The sequence below is a fragment of the Pongo pygmaeus genome, chromosome 15, assembly GCF_028885625.2.
Source record: "Pongo pygmaeus isolate AG05252 chromosome 15, NHGRI_mPonPyg2-v2.0_pri, whole genome shotgun sequence".
NCBI lineage: Eukaryota > Metazoa > Chordata > Mammalia > Primates > Hominidae > Pongo > Pongo pygmaeus.
The window spans coordinates 79,674,999-79,700,484 of record NC_072388.2 but is presented as its reverse complement, the minus strand read 5'-3'; the positions used below and the strand labels follow the sequence as shown (position 1 = coordinate 79,700,484).

Here is a 25,486-nt window from a genome sequence, read left to right as displayed (position 1 = left end):
TAGAAAATAGATATGTAATAAATGAGTTTGAGAAAAGTCCTGGGAATGTTGATGTTATTTTTAGTTACATTTTCCTTTTTCAAGTCACTGTATTTGTTACTTATTCCACTTTAGTTAATGTATGTGTTTGACAGTGAAGGACAGATGTACACTACAATTGTAAAACAATTAGGAAAGTGTCTGAATTAAGATATATCATTCTCACAGGCCAGTTTTTGATAATTCAAGAGCTCAAGTAAATAGATTAGTTCTGCACTGCACTTATTTTAGTCTCTCTCTTTCCATAACACTTGGTCTGAGTATTCATTCAGTTTTAGAGCATGAAGACGATGGGCTTTGGATCAAGACAGGTATAGGTTCACATTGGAAGTCATTGCAAATTTCTAATATATGACCTCGGATAAGTTATGTAAGCTCTTTCCTCTCTAAGAGTTCATGTCCCCAGTTATAAGTTGGCTCATTGAGAAGATAAAGTGAGATAAGATATAGAAGGTGCATATTATAGGGTCAAATATCTTGCGCTTAGTGGATACTCAAGTAATGTTACCTATCATTATTTTGTATTGCCTTTTTTAGTAATATGTTCACAAATACATATGGCTTCTCTTTCTTTATATTTTTAATGACAAATACCTGTTATAGTGCTTTTTTTGTAATAGGCCTTGAAGCCTATTTATGGATAGTGACATCTTGATATGCAGTAGCAGTGGTTTATTGTGTTCTCTGTGCCAGACACTGTGCTGACACCATTTGTTAAATGGTTAAGGCTATCTTCTTCTTCTTCTTTTTTTTTTTTTTTTTTGAGACAAAGTCTTGCTCTTGTCCCCCAGACTGGAGTGCAATGGCACGATCTCTGCTTACTGCAACCTCCGCTTCCTGGGTTCAAGCAATTCTCCTGCCTCAGCCTCCTGAGTAGCTGGGATTACAGGCATGCACCACCACGCCCAGCTAATTTTTGTATTTTTAGTAGAGACCGAGTTTCACCATGTTGGCCAGGCTGGTCTTGAACTCCTGATCTCAGGTGATCCATCAGCCTCGGCCTCCCAAAGTGCTGGGATTACAGGCGTGAGCCACCATGCCTGGAAGGTTAAGGCTATCTTCTTAAACATGAAGCTATAGATAAATCCGTAAAGCAAATAATAAAATGTGAACATTACTTGTACTTATATCCAATTATCTTTTACTTTGATATTAAACATTAATATCTTCATTAGGCCACGGAAGATTTAATTGACATGTATGACGTTCATGAATGAAAAAGAAAGTAATAAAAGTGTATTCTAATCAATGACAAATGGATGTTTGCAAATATTCAGTAACGTAGTAGAGAATTGGAAGAGGAAGAAAATACTGTGAACTCGGGTGATTAGGGAAAATTTCCTTGAAAAGGCAGGGAGGATATGAGAATTGGGTGAGATTTAGATAGAAAGGTGGATGAGAGAAAATTGGATATAAGAATACAATATTCATGTATGTGGTATGTGGTGGGCACTCAGTATGCTTTCAGCATTTGTCTAAATGAGTTAACTAATGATATTCCTGACAAAGAAGCAATGTGCACACAGCTCAGGAGGTATGGAGGTATTTGAGAATAGGAACAGACTTCTCCTTGTAGAGAGAGAGGATATTTTTAAACAGGCACATTTGAGAAAGAGGTCTTCAAAAATATTATTTGTAGCACAGAGTTCAACAAAAGTACAAATTGAGAAAAAACTTTTGTATTTACAATTATAAAGTCATTGCCAAGTTTGAATACAGTTTTACTTTAGTAATATGACAAAACCAGATGCAACGGATTTTATAAATGAGTTGGCATGAAGGAAGTCAAAGCAGCTAGTGTAGATGAACTATTATTGTAGAATTTTGTTACTATGTTGAAATACAAAGCAATGTTTGCGTGAAGTCATGTCGATGAGTTTGTGTCTATTGACAATCATTGATAAGACAAAATGGCCCTTTTACTATTAAATTAAAGAAGGATAAATGAGAGAAAGAATTGTTTCCATGTAATCACATATAACCCTCTTTGAAATACATTATGTAGAACAAGACTGAGGAAAGGAAACAAACAGAAATGAAGTAAACTGACTTTAATTGAAGCTGTTTGCCATATGGAACTCCATAGAATCAGCCTCCACATATCCTAGCAATGATAGCACTTGATAGTTGATTTTTCCATCAAAATATTTATTGCCAATACAGAAATAAATGAATACATATGTAAAAAGGCATATAAATGAATGCTGGTTTGGAACTGGTTGAGTATTTGGGGCAAACATTTTTCTTCTTAAATCCTTAAATTGGGGAACTAAACTTTTGGATGCTGAGGTGAAGAATTTCCTTTATATATGTTTATGTCAGAGAAAAATGTATTTCTAATTGACTGTTTTCTCTTTTGTAGGTTTTTTCATCTGGTCCTGATATACATTATGACCCACATCGCTGGTTAGCAGAAAGCAAGGTAATTAATCTTTGAATCCTAAAGTTATTGTAATATTTATGATCTTTAAGCCATCCTATTTGGGTTAGCTATTTATTTTGTTATGTAACTGAACATATGAAGCTATAATGCTTAATTGCAGGGGAAGATATCACTGCAGTCCACTTAGGGAATCTCCATGTTTCTTATTTTAACATTTTAAAGTTAGATATGTAGGCCTATAATGAGAGAATAAAGGAAAGTAAAACTGTTGAAATATTAAGAACCAGATTATAGATATATGTGAACATTGACAAAGGAACACAGAAGAAGGAAGAGCTAATTCTGTTGTTTGTGCTGGGAGAAAGGGAGGGTATGATGCTACCAGAATGTCATGGACAGCTTCTGGAAAAAAGCAATATTTAAACTTGGCCTTGCAAAAATATGTAGTTCTCCAGTTAGTTGGTTATGGGTAGAACAGTGACATGAAGATGAGAATATTTGAGTAACCACAGATAATGCCCTGAGATTGGTGAGTAAGACATGGGTGGGAGGTGATGGAAAGATCAAGTTTACCTTTGAAGGCCAACTGTGCATTAGAGAAGCCTCCTAAAACAAAGCATTCTTAACAAGAAAATAAAAGTATAGTGATTGAGCATTAGACTTTAACAACAGTGAACCTGTGCATTTCTAGCCATTTTTGATAGAAACAAATACAGATTTGTATTTATGCCACCTGAATAGGGAATTTAGAATACACGTGTTTTGCTGTCTCAGAATGTTTTGGCCAGAAACTTCTGTTGTGCATTAATATTGCATTTCTCATTTTTCTTTTCCTCAGCTTCACAATTCTGACAACAAGAGCAATGTACTTAGAATTTTCTTTCAAGTTAAAATCTTTATCATTTCTGAACAGAAAGCTTTCACTGCTGTAGTTCAGTTACATTATGAGAGCCAGAGATGATTCTTAATCATAGCTCTTTAATTTGGGAGCTCATGAGCAGTTTTCCCTTATCATTTAATGGGATTGAACTTCTGATCAGACCCATTCTAATACTGCATGAGACAACTGTTCCTTCTACAGTATAAACGGGTTGTGATAAAAAATACCACACTGACCAACTAAGGGAGAATTGAATCTATTTGCTAGAAAGATGGGTTAGGTTATTGATGGGCTACAGTACTGTAATTCCCATGAACTATGACTGGACAGCTCTATAAGTATTGAAGATAAGATCTGAAATCAGAGGACAAAAAACTATATGGAAAGTAGAATTTGTTCTTCAGATAGTCCATTCTGACATCTTGCAGTATTAGAAGGACCTCTGAGGGCATTCAGTAATTGTTTTCATAAATCTACCAAATGAATTTGTTCTGTTAGTATTAATTCTATAAAACAAGGATTGGGTGGGGATTGCACACAGTTGCTTTGTTGGCACTGGTGGCATAATAAAGATATGAAGTCCAGTTGAGAGTTGGACTATACTTACAGGTAAAATAGCTAATGAATGGTAATAATAAGAAATTACAGGAAGGAAGAGGGTTGAGATGGTTTGTATTAGTCAGGGTTCTCCAGTGGGACAGAACTAATGGAATAGATCTATTTTTAAAGGGGAGTTTCAAGTATTTACTCATATGATCACAAGATTCCACAACAGGCAATCTGCAGGCTGAGGAGCAAGGAGAGCCAGTCCAAGTTACAAAACTGAAAAACTTGGAGTCCAATGTTCAAGGGCAGGAAGCATCCAGCATGGGAGAAAAATGTAGGCTGGGAGGCTTGACCAGTCTGTCTTTTCATATTTTTCTGCCTGCTTATATTTTAGCCACACTGGCAGCTGATTAGATGGTGCCCACCCAGATTAAGGGTGAGTCTCCCTTTCCCAGCCCACTGACTCAAATGTTAATCTCGTTTGGAAACACCCTCACAGACCCACCCAGGCTCAGTACTTTATATCCTTCAGTCTAATCAATTTGGCACTCAGTGTTAACCATCACGTGGTCATTAAGGAATGCCAGGTAAGCAGTTTCCGTAGATTAGGGGTATGTTTTTGTAACAGGTTCTAACAAGGTATGGTAAAGCCATGTTTTCTTCAGCTTAATGGAATTTACTGAGAAACTACTATGTCTCAGATGCTGTTACATGCTGTGGGCATAAAAAATGAACAAGACAGCCGGGCACAGTGGCTCATGCCTGTAATCCTGGCACTTTTGGAGGCCAAGGTCGGGGGAATCATGAGGTCAGGAGATTGAGACCATCCTAGCTAACACGGTGAACCCCTGTCTCTACTAAAAATACAAAAAATTAGCCGGTCATGGTGGCAGGCACCTGCAGTCCCAGCTACTCGGGAGGCTGAGGCAGGCAAATTGCTTGAACCCAGGAGGCGGAGGTTGCAGTGAGCCAAGATTTCACCACTGCACTCCAGCCTGGGCGACAGAGCGAGACTCCATCTGAAAAAAAAAAAAAAGAAACAAAAAAAAAACCCAACAAAGAACAGGACGTTGTCCTGGTCTTTAGGAAAGACAGACTATGCAGATAATTTCAGTCTGATATTACAGTACGAGCTGATATTGCAGATATTACAGTACGAGCTGTAATAGAAGTATGCAGAAGCTGCCACGGAGGCTGATGTCCCAGATGAATATTGAAACCATCCAGCTAAAGAGCAAAGAGCAAACATGCAAAGAACAAAGTTCTAGGAAGGGCACAGTACAGAAGCAATTTGATGATTGCAAAGAACACTCAAATGATTTAGCAATAGTAAAATATGAACGTATGACACAGCGAATGGCAGGGGATGGGGCTCCAGAGGGATTAAGTTCATCCAGTAGAGCATTATTTGCCATTTTGAGGATCCTGGATTCAGATCTACATTGCATGGAGAATCACACAGGAGTTTTGAACAGGAGAGTGGCATGCTTATATTTATATTTTGCTAGTGAGGTGAAAGGTAGATTAGAGTTGGTAAGATTTGAGGTAGCGAGACCAGTTAAGAAGCTTTTCCCATACAGTGAGATAGAGTGAGAGTCTGAATTAAGAAAATTGTTCAGACATTCAGAGGAAAGGACAGACTGGAGTAATTTTGTTGACAGCATGCACATGATGAGAGATGTTATATTCTAGGGTGATGGAGAAAGAGATTTCCAGGATTTTCTAGCCAAAGTAGTCAGGGATTGGTATCTGAATAAATGATCATGTAGTGTCCCAGATAGGCAAATTCGTGGCAGTATTGAAAGAGTTTCCACCAGAGAGATTGATAGTCAGAAACTTCTGTTTGGACAGGAAGGCCCCAAGAGAAGCAAGGACAAAGACACAGATCACAGTTTTTGTTCACATCATGGCAAGAAGTGAGAAGTACCAAAGATATTCACATTGAGACGGTAGGGATAACATGTCAAATCTAGCGCAGGCCAGCACTCTCAGGATGGACTCACATACTGGAGATAATCACTGTTGAGCCCACATGTTACATTGTTGTTTTGTGACAGAGAATAAAGAAAAGCTGATATTAGCTGTGCTTCCACATCAGGCAGGATCCTGAGTGCACTGTTGTTCATAGAAGAACACATTTAATTCCTGGATCCAGTATTTATTCCCTTAAGAGACAGAAAGGTGAATTTATATACTTTTTTGACGGTATAAAGCTATACTTTTTCTTCTTGGCCTTTGCCCCATTGTATTGAAATTCCCCGTTTGCTTCTGTGTCCTTTAGTCTGTAAATGTTACTAGGGAAGATCTGTGCTTATCCTGTTCCTTATTACGTCTTTAGCACTTATCACAATGTCTGGCTAAATGTTCAATAAATATTTTTTAAAAGAGTAATTATATTGGGCATGCTGCATTTTCCCAGTCGAGGCACTTCCTCAACTTAAATATTATAGAAAAATAAGCAACAAGCAGATGAGATTTCAGTGAATATATTAATTCCCAAGTACTGGTTTTATTTGATAATAGCTATAAACTTGGGGATTAGATGGGTAAGAAATACACTTCCAAATTTAGGGAGAAGATTTGTTTATATTGTGTTGTTTGATATCACCCCAAAGAGTTACACTTTTTATAGTATAGTATATTCTAGGCATTGACAAGCATTTGCTTTTCCACACTGTTTAGCTGATGTAGCTTTAGAGATCACATAGTTTGACTGCCTTATTTTGTAGATTGAAGAAACTGAGGCCCAAGATGTTTTTAGTTTTACCTAAGGACATAAAGCTAATTAGTTACTGCGAAGGCCTTAGACCTCAGGTCTCGGAACTCTGTTCCATCATTTCTCTCCCTTGGTGGTGTAATCCACACTTGAATATAAACCTTACATTTACGAATATTGTCTTTTTATTGAGGTGGATTTTTTAAAACATTATGTGAGAAGTATTAGGCCCAGTGTACTTAATTCTTATTGATAGATGTGGATAAATATCTAATATTTATCCTTCTGATATAGAATGGAAAATGCTATACTCAGTATCTTGACTGATTTGTTAGAAATACACTTTAGATTATTTACATGGAATATATTCAGTTAATTGAGCAAAAGTATATGTATTGCTGTGGAGATTATTTTGCTTTTTTCTTGATTATATTTATAACTTAGTGAAAAGGTGGAGAAAGTATTACTGAAAAAATTACATATTTTTAGGTTGTCTTGTATTTGACTTTTGCATTTCTAATTTAATTCTTGTTTAGATGGCTGACCACATTCTAAAAAATTGCCATCCTCTTTATCTCTGTTTCTTATACAAACATTTTCTTTCAAAATTGTTTCTAGAGGTTTGGGAAAAGAAGCATAGTAATTAAAGGAGCAAAATTCTGGGTCCTAATGTTATTGCTACCTTTATAAGCTATAATCTTTTTATTTAAATTTTCTGTGGTCCTTGATTTTTAGCTTTGAGTCATTTCTTAGTGGCTTTAGTATATCTTTACCCTAGGACTCAGTAGAGGATTCTCACAGATTAAAAAGATCATCTTGGTAGTTTTACTAGATACTTATGAATATTCCCACCTAATTGGAAGCTATCAACTACTCAACTGCGAAGGTTTAAAAAATGCCATTACCTGGGTGCGGTGGCTCACACTTGTAATCCCAGCACTTTGAGAGGCCAAGGTGGATAGTTCATCTGAGGTTGGGAGTTCGAGACCGGCCTGACCAACGTGGTGAAACCACCATCTCTACTGAAAATACAAAAATTAGCCAGGCGTGGTAGCGGGAGCCTGTAATCCCAGCTACTTCGGATGCTGAGGCAGGAGAATCGCTTGAACCCAGGAGACAAAGGTTGTAGTGAGCCTAGATTGTGCCACTGCACTCCAGCCTGGGCGGCAGAGTGAGACTCCATCTCAAAAAAAAAAAAAAAAAAGACATATTTACAAATTTATTCTCTATTTTGGTTTATTTAGCAATACTTTTTGATGTAGTTAAATAAATGATCCTATTATGTAATCTGTAAAATACTTCTGTGAGTGGTTAATAGAATGGTTTTTGCTCTGTGATTAATAGCCTTGTCAGCTAATTATTATTGGGAATTGTTAAAGTTATTTCTATATTGTGTTCCAAGCTGCTTCCTCAAGACACTTAATGAAGATGTTGGGTATTTATCCAACAAACACAAATTCTCATAATTGATTATTGATTGATTAAATTTCTACAGGTTGATATTTTATTTTGTAGGATTAATAATATATTCTGCATACAGATTCAATTCATAAAAAAATCTAACTATAGTTAATTTTAAATTTTGTTTGACAATGGAATAAAGGCTTCGTAAGAATAGACTGAAGCCATAGGTCATATTATATTAATCTGTTCAGGCTGCCATAACGACATACCACACAATGAATGACTTGAACAGTAATTTATTGTCTCACAGTTCTGGAGGCTGTAAGTTCAAGATCAAGGTGCCAGGTTTGGTTTCTGGTGAGACTTCTCTTCCTGGCTCATAGATGGCCACCTTCTCTTTGTGAGCTTATGTGACCTTTCTTCTGTGAGTCTGGAAGAGAAAGAGAGTTCTGCTATCTCTTCTTATAAGGACAGGATTCCTATCAGATAGAGTCCACTCTTATGACCTCATTTAACCTTAATTATTTCCCTAAAGGCCCCGTCTCCAAATACAGTCACACTTGGGGTGAGAACTTCAACATATGAAGTCTGAGGGGACAGAATTCAATCCATAACGCATATCAAACCTGACTAATACTTTGTGAGGGATTTTTTGTTGTTGTTGTTATTGTTTTGTTTTTTCCCCAGAACCATTAGTATTATTGTTAGGACAAAACAGATTTATTGTTTCTCCATTACCATCTCTTAGGAGTACCAGTGACCATAGGTAGTAATTACACAAAGGTGAAAGACTGGGATGGAGTAGGTGGAAAAGCATTGGAGAAAAGGAAATGTGAAGTGATTTTTTAAATTTGCAGTTAAATCACTGGGTTAGAAGAGATTACTGGAGGATCGTGCTGGGACTGATTTTGTTTGGACCACATGGGTTATTAAAAATTGAATTGGTAGCAAACATTTGAAAAATCAGACAATTGCATAAAGACAATATTGAAGTTTTATGTGGGAAGCATCAGAAGATCTGATAAAAAAAGTAGAGTTTCATTCTCATATGGCAGAAAACAGTTGGAGATGAGAAAAACCATGGACCTGACCACATTAGCAGGGGCAACTACACTATGGTTTGACATAGTCCACTCCATTCTTTATTCATTTCCAACATGGGGGAAAAGTGTTGCATTTTATTATTATGCTTGCACTGTTAATTTTCTTAGAGTAGATTTAAGAGAAACAGATACATTTCCATATTTTCTATCCACTTCTTTTATTGATGTTTTCTACCTTGCGCTTGTAACTACTCACATTTGCCATCAATGATGCATACCAACCAGATTAAATCTTACTATGTTGTCTAATAGTGACTTGTTCCTAGAACAGGTTGTCTTTCTATTGACAGGAGGTTGAAAAACTGTCTTCTTTTTCACTCCTGTGGAGTCTGTGGTCAACTGTAAATGTCATATCTTTTATCAGTCCATGTTCATTTTACTATTTTTTAAAATGTATTCTTTCAGATTTATCTCTTTTAAATTTTATCCTCTGCTTATATATTTCTTTTGTTTGCCAAAGTTGTTTGTTATCTGCTGAAAGTTGATATTTTGATATAGGCATGCAATGTATAATGATCACATCATTATAAAAGGGATATCTATCACCTTGAGCACTTGTTTCTTATGTGTTTCAAATATTCCATTATATTCTTTTAATTATTTAAAAATGCATGATAAATTATTGTTCATTGTAACCACCCTGTTGTGCTATCAAATACTAGATATTACTCTCTCTATATATACCTATTAACCATATACACTGCCTCCCTCTCCCACTACCCTTCCCAGTCTCTAGTAACCATCATTCTACTTTCTATCTTTGTGAGTTCAATTGTTTTAATCTTTAATTCCCAGAAATGAGTGAGACATGTGAAGTTTGTCTTTCTTTGCCTGGCTCATTTCACTTCACATAATGTCTCAAGTTCCATAAATGTTGTTGCAGATGACAGGATTTCACCTTTTGTGTGGCTGAATAGTACTCCATTGTGTATATGCACCACATTTTCTTTATCCATTTGTCTGTCGATGGACAGTTAGGTTGCATCCAAATCTTGGCCATTGTCATTAGTGCCACAACAAATGTGGGAACGCAGACATCGCTATCCTGATTTCCTTTCTTTTGGGTCTATAGCTAGCAACGGGATTGCTGGATTGTATGGTAGCTCTATTTTTAGTTTTTTGAGGAACCTCCATATGTTCTCCGAAGTGCTTGGGTTACCAGGCAGAGTCTTTTTTTCTCTTCCCTACTTTCCCTCAAAACAAACGCAGTGTTTCTCTCAGTGCTGAACTGCCTGGAGCTGGAGGAGGTTTGAAACAAGCACCTCTGTGTCCACAACCACTGGGACTGTGGTGGGGCAGACCTGAAGCCAGCACAGTACTGAGTCTCTCCCAGGGCTTATGGTGACTATTGTCTGACTACTCCTGATGTTTATTCAAGATCCAAGGGCTCTCTAGTCAGGTGAAGCCAGCCAGGCTTGTGTGTTTCTCTTCTGGGCAACACGTTTCTTTCTGGCCTAGGGTAAGTATAGAAATGCTCCCTGGGAGCTAGGGCCTGGAGTCAGGAACTTTAGGAGTCTACTTGGTGCTTTATTTTACTGTGGCTTGAGTTGGTACCCACGTTGAAAGACAAAGTCCCTTTTAGTCTTCCCTCTCCTTTGGTCAAGGAGAAGGTGTATCTCTTTGTGCCCACCTCAGCTGAGAGTACACAGGGTTACACCTAAAGCCTGTCTCACAGTTTTGTAAGTTAGAAACTTGGCTATTATGGGTTATATGTCTTGACCATTAGTGATTCCTCTCTCTACTTTAACCATAACATGTGAGGAACTATCATATCTCAAAAATGTACACTTTGGTTCTTCCCTTTGCATTTTCACTTGCTTGGAGTATTATAACAACCTCTTGATTTCCAGCCTTCAGCATGTGTTTCACACTCTACGTAGAAAACACTTTCTAGAGAACAGCCCAATTTGCCACCTTGACTGTCGTAGGAGGATGGTGGTATGCCATCTCATGTTTTTCCTGTATTCTTCGTTAGTGCTTCAGTAGAAAATTATAATAGAAAGTACATATTTTATCTGGCAAAGAGTTGACCCTGTTTCCTGGTTTTCTGTCTTATGGAAGCTTTTTATTGTTCTGTATTTGCATGGAAGTTTCAAAGGGAGTATTGAGAAGTGAAGTAGGCTGTGTTAAATTTCTGCAATCATAATTGGAAGTGCACAGCCCAATTTAATTTGCAGATTTCCTACATTTAGCCAGTGACATCCAGACAGGACAGAGGCCTATACATTGCATAGCCAGGTCTCGTTTATTCATAGAGGTGTAATTTTAGCTTTGTTTTTCTGTCTAGACTTACTCTCTACCGTTTAACTAACAGCTTAATTGAGATATAATTCATATATCATACAATTCATCAATTTAGAATGCACCATTTAATGCTTTTTACTGTATTTACAGAATTGTGCAGTCATCACCACATTTAATTTGAGAACACTTTCATCACCTCAAGTAGAAAATCAGGACCCCTTAGCCAGCCATCACCTATAAATCCAACCACCAGTTCTAGTCTGCCACTAATCTTTCTGTCTCTGTAGATTTGTCTATTCAGGACATTTTATATTTTTATATATATATATTTTTTTTTTTTTTTTGAGATGGAGTCTTGCTCTGTTGCCTAGGCTGGAGCGCAGTGGTGTGATTTTGGCTCACTGCAACCTCTGCCTCCCGGGTTCAAGCAATTCTCCTGCCTCAACCTCCTGAGTAGCTGGAATTATAGGCATGTTCCACCACGCCTGGCCAATTTTTGTGTTTTTAGTAGAGACGGGGTTTCACTATGTTGGTCAGGCTGGTCTCGAACTCCTGACCTTGTAATCCGTCCACCTCAGCCTCCCAAAGTGCTGGGATTATAGGCATGAGCCACTGCCCCTGGCCATAAATATAATCATATAATATGTGGTCTTTTGTGATTGACTTCTTTCATTTAGCAGAATGTTTTCAAGTTTCATCCATATTATGATACATCCATTTTAGCATGTATCATGACCTCACTTTTTTATGGCCAAATAATATTTCATCGTTTGGATATACTCCACTTTTTAAATCTGTTTATCATTTGACGGAAATTTGAATTGTTTCAATTTTTTGGCTGTTATTATAATGCTGCTATGAGTAATTTCTGAGTTTTTGCATGGATGTTTGTTTTTCATTTCTCTTAGACACTTACTTACCTGGGAGTAGAGCTGCTGGGTTATATGGTACATCTATGTTTAACCCATAGAGTAACTGTCAGATTATTTTCTAAAGCAATGGCACTGCTGTGCATTCCCACCGGCAGTATGTCAGGGTTCCAGTTTCTCCACATCTACACAAACAATTGTTATTATCTGTCTTTTTGATTTTAGCTACCCTGCTGGGTGTGAAGTAGAGTCTCACTGTGGTTTTGATTTACATTTTCCTGATGGCTAATGATGTTCAGCATCTTTTCATGTGCTTATTGGCTATTTGCATATCTTTGTTGGAGAAATATCTACTTACATCCTTTGTATGTTTTAAAAATGGCATCATTTGTCTTTTTATTACTGACTTCTTTATGAATCCGACATATAATTCCCTTATTAGACATTGAGTTGCAAATATTTTCTCCCACTTAGCAGGTTGTCTCTTCTCTTTGTTGGTAGTGGCCTTTAAAGCACAGAATTTTAATTTCAAAGAAGTTCAATTTATCAGCTTTTTTCTTTGATGGCTTCTGCTTTTGGTGTTATACCTAGGAAGTTATTGCCAAGCCAAGGTCACAACGATTTGTGCCTGTGTTTTCTTTTAATAGTCTTCTAGTTTCAGCTCTTTAACATTTAGGTCTGTGATCCTTTTTGAGTTAGTTTTTGTATATGGTGTGAAGTAGGGGGTATAAATGAATTCTTTTGTATTTGTATATTTAGTTGTCCTAGCACCATTTGTTGGTAGGACTATTCTTTTCTCTATTAAATTGTTTTGGATCTTTTGTTGAAAATCAATTGACATTTATGTATGGGTTTATTTCTAGACTTTCACTTCTGTTCCATCGGTCTGTATATCTGTCCTTATGCCAATACCACACCATCTTGACTACTGTAGCTTTGTAGTAAGCTTTGGAATGGATAAGTATGAATCCTCCAACTATATTCTTCTTTTCCAATATCTTTTTTTTGGCTATTTTGGAAATTTGCCTTGAATTCCCATACAAAACATAGGATCAACTCATCAATTTCTTTAAAGAAGCCAGATGGGATTCTGAAAGGGATCCTGTTGAATCTGTAGATTAGGTGGGATGCATTGCTATTTTAATAATATTCTCTTTCAATCCATTTACACAGGATATCTTCCCACTTAGTCGTCAGTTTTTTAAAAAGCATTTTGTAGTTTTTAGATATAGATTTTGCAGTTTTATGTTTATCACTAAATACTTCATTTTTTGATGCTATTGTAAATATGATTATTTTAATGTTACTTTTGGATTGCTCGTTGCGAATATTAATATACAGAAATATAATTAATTTTTGTATTGATTTTATATATTACAATATGCTGGACTCTTTTGTTAGTTCTAATAGATTTTTTTAATGGAATTACTAGGATTTTCCTACACATAAGCCTGTTACCTACAAATAGAGATATGTTCACTTCTTCCTTTTCAATCTGGATATTTTTTATTTCTTTTTATTTTTTGTATAATTGCCTTTTCATAACCCTCTAATACAATGTTAGATAGGAGTGATGAGAGCTATTATCCTTTTCTTGTTTCTGGTCTTAGTGAGAAAGCATTCAGACTTTTACTATTAAGTATGATAATAGTTGTGGGTTTTCCATAGATATTTTAAAAATCATATTGAGGTTCTCTTCTATTTGTAGTTTTTTGAGTGTTTTTATTATGAAGAAATGTTTGACTTTATTATATGCTTTTTCTGTGTCTTTTGATATAATCATATGGCGTTTGTCCCTAATTCTATTAATATGGTATATTACATTAATGATTTTCCTATCTTAAACCTTGCATTCTTGGGATAACTTCCACTTGATCATTGTATTAGTTTGTTCTCACACTGCTATAAAGAACTACCCGAGACTGGGTAATTTATAAAGAAAAGAGGTTTAATTGACTCACAGTTCTATAGGCTGTGCAGGAGGCTTGTTTGGGGAGGCCTCAGAAAACTTACGATCATGGTGGAAGGGTGAAAGGGAAGCAAGCATGTCTTGTCTTCACATGGCAGCAAGAGAGAAAGAGAGCAAAGGATGAAGTGCTACACACCTTTAAATGACCAGATCTCCTGAGAACTCACTGACTATCATGAGGATAGCAAGGGGGAAACTGTCTGCATGATCCAGTCACCTCCCACCGGGTCCCTCCTCCAACATTGGAAATTATAATTCGACAGGAGATTTGGGTGGAGACACAGAGCCAAACCATATTAATCATGATGTTCATTTTATAGGTTGCTGGATTCTGTTTGCTAGTATTTTCTCGAGGATTTCAAGAAAATCTGTATTCATCAGGCATATTCATAAGTACAGCTTTATTATAAGTGACCTGGGGAAATGGCAGTTGGGACCCCAGTATTCTCAGCCTGATGTGCTTGGGGTAGGGTAACCGTCCTATCAGTGGGACATTGGGGGAGCAAGGGATTCTCAACATCTTGCTGCACTTGGCCAGGATTTTAGCCTATGCAAATCAGAGCTGCAGGGCTGAAAAATCCTGGTGATCTGCCCATCCAGTATGCTATCATGTACCTTGACTGTGAACTGGAGAAAGAGAAAACCCTGTTTTCTTGGCAGTGTTTTTCTGGAATGAGGAGTGGAGCTTTTATCACACTGAGGGTAGAAGGAGAGAGTCAGTTATGCCTCAAGTGCCACTTTAATGAGGTTAAATAGAGTTTCTTAAATAAATGTTTCTTCATTTGCTGTATGGCTACAGGACAATATTTAGAAACATTAATTTAAAAAAAAATATTTTTAGCACTTACGGTTATTTTGCTGGGGACCATTTCTACAGAACTCTATATATCATCATTCCAGAAGAAGAACTGTTATGATGGCCCCCTTTGTTTTTGATGAGACTTTATATTAATAATTATGATACAGGTTTTATCTTCAAAAGCATGATTTTCTTACAGACATTACATTTCATATATAACTAGGAATTGGAGGGTAGCCTGACTTAGGAAGGTCCTAAGACTTGACTGAAATCCTGCTGTGTTGAAGGTGAAAGAAATATTTCTTTTCCTATTCTTGTTTTAACTATCTAAATATTAAAGATAGGTGAGGGCTGGGTGTGGTCACTCATGCCAGTAATTCCAGTACTTCGGGAGGCTGAGACAGGTGGATTTCTTGAGCTCAGGAGTTTGAGACCAGCCTGGGCAACATGGCAAAACCCCAGCTCTACAAAAAATACAAAAAACAGTTAGCCAGACATGGTGATGTGTACCTGTAGTCCCAGCTACTGAGGAGGCTGAGCAGGAGGATTGCTTGAGCCCAGGAGGTCAAGGCTACAGTGAGCCAAGATTGTGTCACTGCACTCTATCCCGGGCGAGAGAGTGAGATTATGTCTCAAAAAAAAAAAAAAAAAAAAAAAAGCAAGAGAGAGAGAGAGAAAAAGAAAGAAAGAAAGAAGAAAAGATAGGTGACGTTAGAATCTGTGAAGTACAGTTGCCAGAATTCGCTTTCCTTGTGTCTTAGAAGCGTAAACATTAACTCTATATCTGCTAGTCAATAAAGAATCTCTCCTGATGCCTAATTAGCTAGATCAGATCAGTGGGGATAATGCATTTTTAGAAGTCATGCTAGGAATTTTATCTTTTAAAAAATTCTCTGAAGGAATACTTCTTTTATAAAAAGTCTGTAGTTCTATTCTGGGATGTATTTGTTTTTTAAATTCCTATACTAGACTGTCCTGTATATCAAATCAGAGGATTACCCATAATATTATTGAAAGTTTAATAGGCCAAACTTTGTCTTTCTAAAGATGACACTAAATATTTTTTAAAAATCTACTAATATTATGGCTTAATTTCTGAACCAACTTTTACTTGCTATAGACCATTATGCAAATTAAACATGGATATTTTAAAATTTTGCAAAAATTTGGTAATTATCTATATTTGTTCAAATTATGATGTTACTTATTGTTTTCCTCCTGTTTTGAAATGCTACTCTTTTCTGAGTTTCTTTAACCATTAGACATAAATGTTATTTTTTAGACTAAACTTCAGTGGCTCTGTGAGGAACTGAAAGAGAGAGAAAACAGAGAGAAAAATCTGCGACACCAGCTGATGCTCTGCAGACAACAACTCAGGAATTTGACTGAAAACAAGGAATCTGAGCTGCAGTGTCTCTTTCAACAGATAGAAAGGCAGGAGCAGCTTCTGGATGAAATACATCGTGAGAAGAGAGGTGTGTTAGTTGTTCTTTCATTTTTCTTTGTTTATATTTATGGAATCCTAATCCTAGGACTGGAAAAAAACCTACTTCTATTGCATCCAGTTTGGACTATTTCCAAGCCCATCTCCTTTTCTTGTCTTTGTCTTCTTATCTTTCTTCATTTTTGGGACGAGAAGAGAAAATTCTTCAGCCACAGCATTCCTCCTGTGTATATGATACCTGCATTTACTGGCTGTGTGCAGGAATTGATAAGACATACTGCTTCTGTCTTAGTAAAATGCTGAAGTTGACATTTACTTCAGTAAAATACTCCTTAGTTCATTCGATACATATTTTGTGCCCATTTTCAAGTACGCAGTATTCTAGGTACAGAGGATATATCAGTGAATAAAGCAGGAAAAAAAAAAACCCTACCCTTATGTAGCTTATGTTTTATTGGGTGGAGACATACATATTACAAATAGGTACATTATATAATATATTAGAAGGTTGTAATCACAATGGTGGAAACAGTAGAGTAAGGGAAGGAGAGTTTGGCTTCACGTATTTTGGAACTCTGTTATTAAGTTCTTAGGATTGATTATGGCAATGTGTCCAGTTAGAGGCCTATTGATATGTTCTCTATAAAAGGAAAAGAGGCACTAAAGAAGGACCAAGGTATAGTGGAATTGGAAAACAGGTAACAAACGCAAAAGACGTTGTGGAGGACCAGCCCAAGGTGAGGAAGATAGAGGACTCACAGGAGATTCGAAGGTCTCAGTGGTTTTGCCATTGTGAGAAAGAGGAAAGTCAGGAAGTAGTTGATCTGGTGGGAGAAAAAGAGGGTATGCATTTTTACCTAATTCTTAAAATCAAAAATGTAAGAAAAAAAAGTATTATGAAGGCCCAAACTTTTGTCACAAGAGATATTTTAATCTTTTGTCTGGTGTGTTTAAAATATTGTAATAGTACTGCCTGGTGGATTTGGATGTAATGAACACTTTAATCTGCTACCAAGCAAATGCTGTTAAAGTTGAGTACTTATAAATAATTACTAGAAATATAAGCAACATGCTCTTGGTAAAAAGAGTTTTGATTACTTCTGCTGAGGTCCCTGTGGGGACATTTTTGCAGGGCATGTCACTTTATTTGGATCTTAAAAACAAAGCAAGATTTCCATAAGGAAAAGATGAGGAAGAGAGATTTTCTGCAGAATTTATTTGCATAGTGATTTAAACATTTTTTTTTTTTTTACAATGGTACACATAGAGAAGGTGAAAGGCAGCAAAACTAGTGATTAAGTTTAGATATTTCTGACACATCAAAGTTAATTGTTAATACAAATTCATATGTGATTCTCTTTACCATCTTAGAAACGTATCTATTAAGTAGAACAAAGTTAACCTATCTATAAGTGAAATATGACAGATAAACTTTCTATTTGCTAGAATTAATGCCATCTCAGAGTTAATATTTTTTAGTGCGATTTAATGTCATAGTAAGTGACATTTGCCAGGTTAACTGAGGCCCTGGGACAAGGAGTTTCCACCACTGAGTGCTGCTATATTCATAGATCCGAGTTGTCATACACTTTTGGGGTATTCTGGGCCTGTAAGTCTGGAAATTTGGAATTTGGAAATTCCTGTAGGAGAGGAAATTTATTAAGGGGTTAATGTCAGGAACCTCTTAGAAGTTTAGTAATTATTCACTGAGAAATTCTTCCGTTATAAGGGGTAACAAAGACAAGAGTAAAGAGCTGTAAACTTCAGCTGGGAGGATTTAGGTATAATATATGTTGAAACTATTAGGTTTACTAAAACCTAAAATTTATGTGGAAATTGCAAGGAATTTTTCAAAAGTTTTCAGAAGGAGAGACATTTCTACAGTTTAGTTGTATTCTTGTTGTACAAAATGCTAGTGAATATGAACAAATATAGAAGGCAATTTTCTTATTTTTTCCTAAACTGAAATAGTGACTCTTTTTTAAACAAGTGACTGATCTTGCTTTCCAGGCACTGGGTGGTTGTGGTTTTGGCTATTATGTGGACATAGCTTTCCTTCTTGGAATAATTAGAAATTGACATGGCCTGAAATTCCTTTACCTTAAAGATGAAATTTGATTTACTTAGTATTTCCAGTTTGGGGTAGGTGCTATACTCTTTTGGCTTTGTTTTATTAGGTGGGACCTTCACCAATTCCTCACTGCCCCCATGCTGTAAGTACAATGTATAGAAAATAGTCATTCCCAGCAGCATGTACTGTACCAAGGCTTCCTGAATCTGCCCCTTGCTGTCATGTGTCATTTGTTAGAATACACATCTAAGGGTGAAATAAGCCATTGTCAAAGTTTCTTTGTTAGGGAGTTATCTTTTCTGAATAGTTATAAAAGGGAAAGTACTACAGGTAAGAGGATGGAGAAAAAAGAAAATGGTCTTCCAGCTCTTCAGAAAATAATGCCTTTGCAGCAGAGAACAAATGCCCAGCAGATTATTTTTGGTTAACACCTGTGTCTTAGCCAAAAAGTAGGCAGTGAAAGAAATACGCATCATTTCTATCTATCTATCTATCTATCTATCTATCTATCTATCTATCTATCTATCCATCCAGATATAGATATGAATCTGTGTGTGTGTGTGTGTGTGTGTGTGTGTGTGTGTATGTTTATATACATTTTACTAGTTTTAAGTTTCACCCTAGTAATGGCTGTGGGTGTGGCCTGTCCTAGCCCAGAGATACTTTATTTCTTGCCTTAATGAATTTTTGACAGGCACACAATTGAGAAATGTGTTTTGTTTTATGTATCACCTAGCATAGAGTTTCTATGAAGGCAGTGATTTTTTAATGCTTTGCTGAATGCTGTGTCTCCAGTGCCTAGAAAGAGCCTGGTGCACAGTAGACATGTGAAATATTTGTTGCACAACTGAATGAATGAGGGAAGTAATGAAAGAACACTAAAGGAGCACAGTTAATAGGGGAGCCATAATATTAATATTTAGTGAAAAAAAATCACTGTTCCAAAAGAAAGCATAGTTTTTCCCCAAAGTTTAGATTTAGAAAGACAGAGATGATATCTTGCCGTTGGCCCAAATTTATTTATTTTTCCCTGTTTTGAAATTTATTGGATACTTATTAAACTCTGTATAACCAAAATAAAAATCAGCAAATATTTGGCAGAAGTTGATTAAGTAATTTAATTAGAGTGGTTTACATATTGTTTATGACACTCTGGAATTAGGTAACAGTATTTGTCTTTTCTAATATTTCAGTTATGTATTACATTTTATGGTAGCAATATTTAAATAATTTATATTTTATTCATTTCATGACAGTATCCTCTAAGAGCTTCCTGATTCATTTAGGGACGCAATAACATTGTTAGTATTAATTCTAGCCCCAGTGTATATTATGATTTAACTCTCTAGTATAACGTGAAAAAAATTCAAAATACCTAAATATCAAAAAAAAGAATATTAAAACTTTGTGTGTGTCTAAAATAGTCTCAGTCTTTAAGAGTAGAATGACTATAACTTTTAGAGTATGATTCTGTATGTACTACTAGTCATAGAAAAGCTTCAGCCTGATTATATATGTTGAGTGGAAGGGGCTGTTGATGGGAGAGGTCGAACAGGTGGAAGTTTAGCTGGTATAGCAGGATCCCGGAACATATGAGTGGATGAGGTCAAAAGTAAAGGTAGAGAAGTGAATCTTGGAAAGAACAAGGGCAAAAGAGTTAGGGATTTCTTCTTTTAAGATCTTTTTAGTGTTTTGAATATGCTAGTATATTTGGCAGATTCACTTATCACAATAATTTTTGTAGTGGTTTTCTTATTTTGACGGTTAGCTTCTTAGCATCTGTAATTGGGTCTAATCTTTGCCTTATATAAGCTCAAAAAAAGGATGAACATATACATAGCCTAGAAGTAGGCAGTAGAGGAAAGATACATTATCTCCCTATCCCTCGTATATGCTCAAAGAAAGGATGAGTATTTGGAGAAAAGGAGAGAAGGGCTGAGAAGTAGCCACTGGATTTGCAATGTAAAACTTTGGCATGACCTGCGTTGGTAGAAGTCTTAGGAGTGGTTTAAGCCAGATTACCAAATCTGTATTTTTGGCAACCTGCTTCCAAAGCATAAACCTTGTCATATGATGGATATCCAAAGCATTAGAGCCACCTTAGTGGCGAATCTGGCACACTATACACTGATTATTCTGGCCATATACATGGCTGTGAGCATAAAGAGATGCAGTAGACTCCCCTTATGTGTGGGGACTTAGGCACCCTAGTGGATGCCTGAAACTGCAGTTAGTACCAATCCCTATATGCACTGTTTTTTCCTATACATACATACCTATGATAAATCTTAATTTATATATTAGAAACAATAAAACATTAATAATAATAAAATAGAACAATTATAACAATATAGTATAATAAAAGTTACTTGAATGTGATCTCTGTCGCTAGGTGTCTTATTATACTGTACTTACCTATTTTCGGACTGCAGTTGACAGGCAGTGATTGAAACCAAATTGAAACTGTATGACTTAGATTTTTTCTATCTAAAAATGGGGGGAGACTACTGTATGACTTAGATTTTTTCTATCTAAAAATCTGATTTTAATCTAATGTGATAGATTTTGGATCTATCAATAGTGTTCTCAACTTCTTAATGGTTTATTCCTTTGGTTTCATCATTCCCAGTGTTCTGAGAAACTTTTCAGCTGATTTTTCTGCTTTTCCCTGCTCATCCTTCGAATTTCTATGCTACTTCTACAGTTGGTGGTCAACTGCTGTTAACAGAGGATAATTTCTTATAATTTGTTTGTGGGACAGAAATAATGGAGGGACTCTCGAACTGTAGGTATCTTTTCTAACATGTAGTTTAGACTTTATGTTGTGCTTATACATTATTTATATATTGGTTTATTTTTCTAGTCATTCAGTCACTCATTCGTCTATCACTTACTCTGCAAATCATTTCACAGTTTTTCAGATTTGTCTTATTGAAGAAATAATTTAGAATCATCATACTCATAGAAGTGTCCATTAGTCCCGAAACAGGAAGAAGCAAGTTTTTTCTATTCCATATTGGAGTGTAATATTTAAACATCCTGAAGTAACTTATGGGATGATTTCTAAATGTAATATCATTTATTTATTTGGACTCTGGTTAATTTTTTAAAATTGAATTTATCATCGGATTGATTGATTGAGATGGGGTCTTGCTCTGTCACCCAGGCTGGAGTGCAGTGGCACCATCTTGGCTCGCTGTGGCCTTGACCTCTCAGGCTGAAGCAGTCCTCCCATCTCAGACTCCTGAGTAGCTGGGATTACAAGTGCATGCCACCATGCCTGGCTAATGTTTTTGTTTTTTAATTTTTGTATAGAGATGAGGTCTTGCTATGCTACCCAGGCTGGTCTCAAACTCCTGGACTTAAATAATCCTAGACCTTGTTTTCCTGAATTACTGGGATCACAGGCATGAAACAGTGCACCTGGCCTTAGCATCTTATTTTTACATTGTGACCAGCTTGTTCAGAAGTTCAATGGTGTAGATCATTAGAGATAATTAAAATAACAATTATTTTAATTGATAAATTGAGAACATTATTAAAACTCATCAGTAATTTAACATGAAGTTACCCCTTCTTTTATTTTCTTGTTGCTTTCTTTATAATTTTTTTTTCTTTTTTCTTTTTAATTTTTTCAGACAGAGTCTTGCTCTGTCGCCCAGGCTGGAGTGTGGTAGTACGATCTTGGCTCACTGCAACCTCCACCTCCTAGGTTCAAGCAATTCTCCTGCCTCAGCCTCCTGAGTAGCTGGGACTACAGGTGTGCGCCACCATGCCTGGCTAATTTTTGTATTATTAGAAGAGAAGGAGTTTCACCATACTGACCAGGCTGGTCTTGAATGCCTGACCTCGTGATCCACCCGCCTCGGCCTCCCAAAGCGCTGGGATTACAGGCATGAGCCACTGCACCCAGCCTATAATTGTTTTTAACAACCAATTGAGGAAGAATAGTTTTTAAAAAATTATGCCCACTATTAGAGTCAAATCATAATTTTTTAAGAAATATGTTTTATTCTTAGTTTCTTTTGCTTATAGATGTTTCATTACAGTAATTTTGTTTCTCATATGTTTTCTGTTATGAATTGAAATCCAGCCTAGGTCAACAGAGATTGAAATTAAACTACATTGCCTAAATATTCCTAGAACCAGAATTAAATTAACAATATGCCTAGGGATGCTGATACACAGATCTGTGCAAATGTCAACTGTGATTGAATGCGAAATCAACATTCATGTCTTTAGTCAGTAAATGGGCAGTGGAAACTTATGATTCATTATTCTTTAGTTAACTGTAAATATCTCTGAGCCCTCCCTTTTTCACCTCTTGTGTAATCGGCCTAAAATTTATAACACTTCTATTGGATGAACTTAATTTTAGAGATAAAGATTTTCAATATTTCCAGTAATGTATTCAGTTGGCAACAGACCAGTATTGATTGAGTGGGGAGTTTAAATATTTAAAGTTTATATTTTTCCTCTTCCAAAATATTGAGGGGAGAGACAGTGTGTGTGTGTGTGTATGTGTGTGTATTCTGAAATATATTCTGGAAAATTCAGAAATGTTAAATATATTATGTGAATTCTTAGATTTTCTTGTTTCTTCATCTTATAGATTATTTGTGTAGCAAAGCTGTTCTTCCTTAAACTTGAATCATGAGCACACTTAGGGAGATGAGTAAGGCAAAGCTTGGGCTAAAATAGATTTGATTTGAGCTTTTAGGTTACTGAGTAGCTTTCATTAAATTCAAAGCATATCTTTGCTGTGTGTGTTTTTTTTTTTTAAACCTTATATTAGAGCTACCTTAAAACAAATGCAGATGGAAACTCTGTACATTTTGACCATTTGTTGTTACAAATATGGATTTCTGGGAGGGTGTTTCTGCTTTGATGGTGTGTTGTAATGAGTACTATCTGTCTTTTCTATAATGTTGCATACAAAATGATAATGCCTGCCTATTCCCTCCCTCCTCTGCCAAAAGATGTCCACAACCTAACAGGGTTGGATACTGGGTTGAATCTGTGAATATGTTACCTTACATGGCAAAAGGGATTTTATAGCTGGAAAAAAATTAAAGTTCTAGAGATGAGATTATCCTGTATTATCTGGGGCACAATATAATCACATGGTCCTTAAAAGTGAAAGAGGGAAGCAGAGTAGGATTCAATATGAGAAAGACTCAACTGAAGGTTGCTTATTGAAGTTGGAAGAGGGAAACCGTGAACCAAGGGATATGAGCAGCCTCTAGATCCTGGAAAAGACAAGGAAATGGATTCTTCCCCAGAGCCTCCAGAAGGGAAGGTAGGCTTGCTAACACTTGATTTAGCCCAGTAAGACGTGTTGAACTTCTAACGTACAGAACTGTAACATAATAAATTTGCATCATTTTAAGGCACTAAGTTTGTGGGAATTTGTTACAGCATCTATGAAAAACTAATATACCAATAAAATAATGAAATTAGAGATCTGCAATAGGTTCTCTGCTACTTGATTCCCTATATATCAAGAAATTTTCCAGCCTGCTTGACCCTCTTTGGAAATGTGCACCCATTTTTGGACATTTATCAGAAAATTAGGAATATTCATAAGTTACTTTTACTGTATTAACCTTGAAATATATTGAGATAGTTCTTGAAATGTGTGAAATGTGGTATTTTCAAAATGAGTATGATTTCCTTATGCCTATGTATGCATATTTGATATTCTTTCTTCAAATATACTATGAAAATTCAAAGAAGTTACATGGATTATGAGTGAACCTGAAATGTAGACAGTCCTTATTGGCTTAGGCTGTTGTAAGGCCCTTGATATTATGTAGTCATATTTTCAAATTTTATCCTTTTATTGTGACTGTACTATAGTGTTAAAATGGACATAGATGGAATCTAAAAATAAAATCACAGGAAGAAAATAAGAAACAGAGAAATAGTGTCCTAGGCACCAAGAAGAAGTTGTTTTGGTTTATCACTTTATTTAGCTCTCAGTTTTCTGACATCTGGGAGGGATACCTGTTAGGTCACATGGTTTTTATTATCTTAAATGGAGCACAGAAACTGCTTGGGAGAAGCAAACTTATTTTGAAAACTAAATTCAAGAGGAATGTATTCTGTAAGCAATGTAATGAATAGTGTTTTCAGTTACTGTTTTTCTTTTTTTTTTTTTTTGAGATGGGATCTTGCTGTGTCACCAGGCTGTGTGCAGTGGTGCGATCTCAGCTCACTGCAGCCTCTGCCTCCTGGGTTCAAGCAATTCTCTTGCCTCAGCCTCCCAAGTAGATGGGATTACAGGTGTGCACCACCACGCCCAGTTAAGTTTTGTATTTTTAGTAGAGATGGGGTTTTGCCATGTTGGCCAGGATGGTCTCGATCTCTTGACCTCATGATCTGCCTGCCTCGGCCTCCCAAAGTGCTGGGATTACAGGCATGAGCCACTGTGCCTAGCCCTCAGTTATTGTTTTAAACAGTAATAACATCTAATATTTATTGCTATGTGCCAGACACTGTTTAAGTGCTTTAAGTAATTTATAATTTTATTTAATTCCTAGGTAGGTACTATCATCCAGCTTAAAAAAGAAAGTCAGGGTGTCATTTCCTAGCAATAATGCAAAGTAACTAGGGACATATTATGGCTTTTGTAGACCCTAAAGACTTCCGCTTTCGTGGGCCCCTTCCTCCCTTAAAAAAATTAAACTTTTGATTATGTTAGTATGAAGACACAAATAACGCAGGCTAGTTTTATTATTCTGTATTCATTATTATATTCTTTTTTCCTGTTTTAAAATACATTAAAACATTTTCATGTTGGCCATTGACACAGTGTCTACTAGAGTAGTTGGCCTTTGTAACAGTGTAGATTATGCTCTGAGAGTATATGGAGGATCTAACTTCACAGATTATGGGTGAGGGAGATGTTGAAGTCAGGGTTTCCTTAGAAAGTGATGCCTGACCTTAGCCACGTAAGGGGTGATGAGCATAGCCATTCCAGCAGAGGGAACAGCATTTATGAAGTGTTGAAGTGGGAA

The 25,486-nt window shown here is 36.3% G+C and overlaps 1 protein-coding gene across 21 annotated transcripts in view; it reads left to right on the top strand.

Annotated features, from left to right (window-relative positions):
- Nucleotides 1–25,486, top strand: part of CEP128 (centrosomal protein 128) — a 465,504-nt gene that overhangs the window by 204,244 nt on the left and 235,774 nt on the right. For all 21 annotated transcript variants that reach the window (XM_054449602.2, XM_054449600.2, XM_063651940.1 and 18 more), the window contains 2 exons: nucleotides 2,402–2,461; nucleotides 16,235–16,427. In XM_054449602.2, the coding sequence (XP_054305577.2) occupies nucleotides 2,402–2,461; nucleotides 16,235–16,427 (253 nt within the window). The remainder of the gene's footprint in view (nucleotides 1–2,401; nucleotides 2,462–16,234; nucleotides 16,428–25,486) is intronic.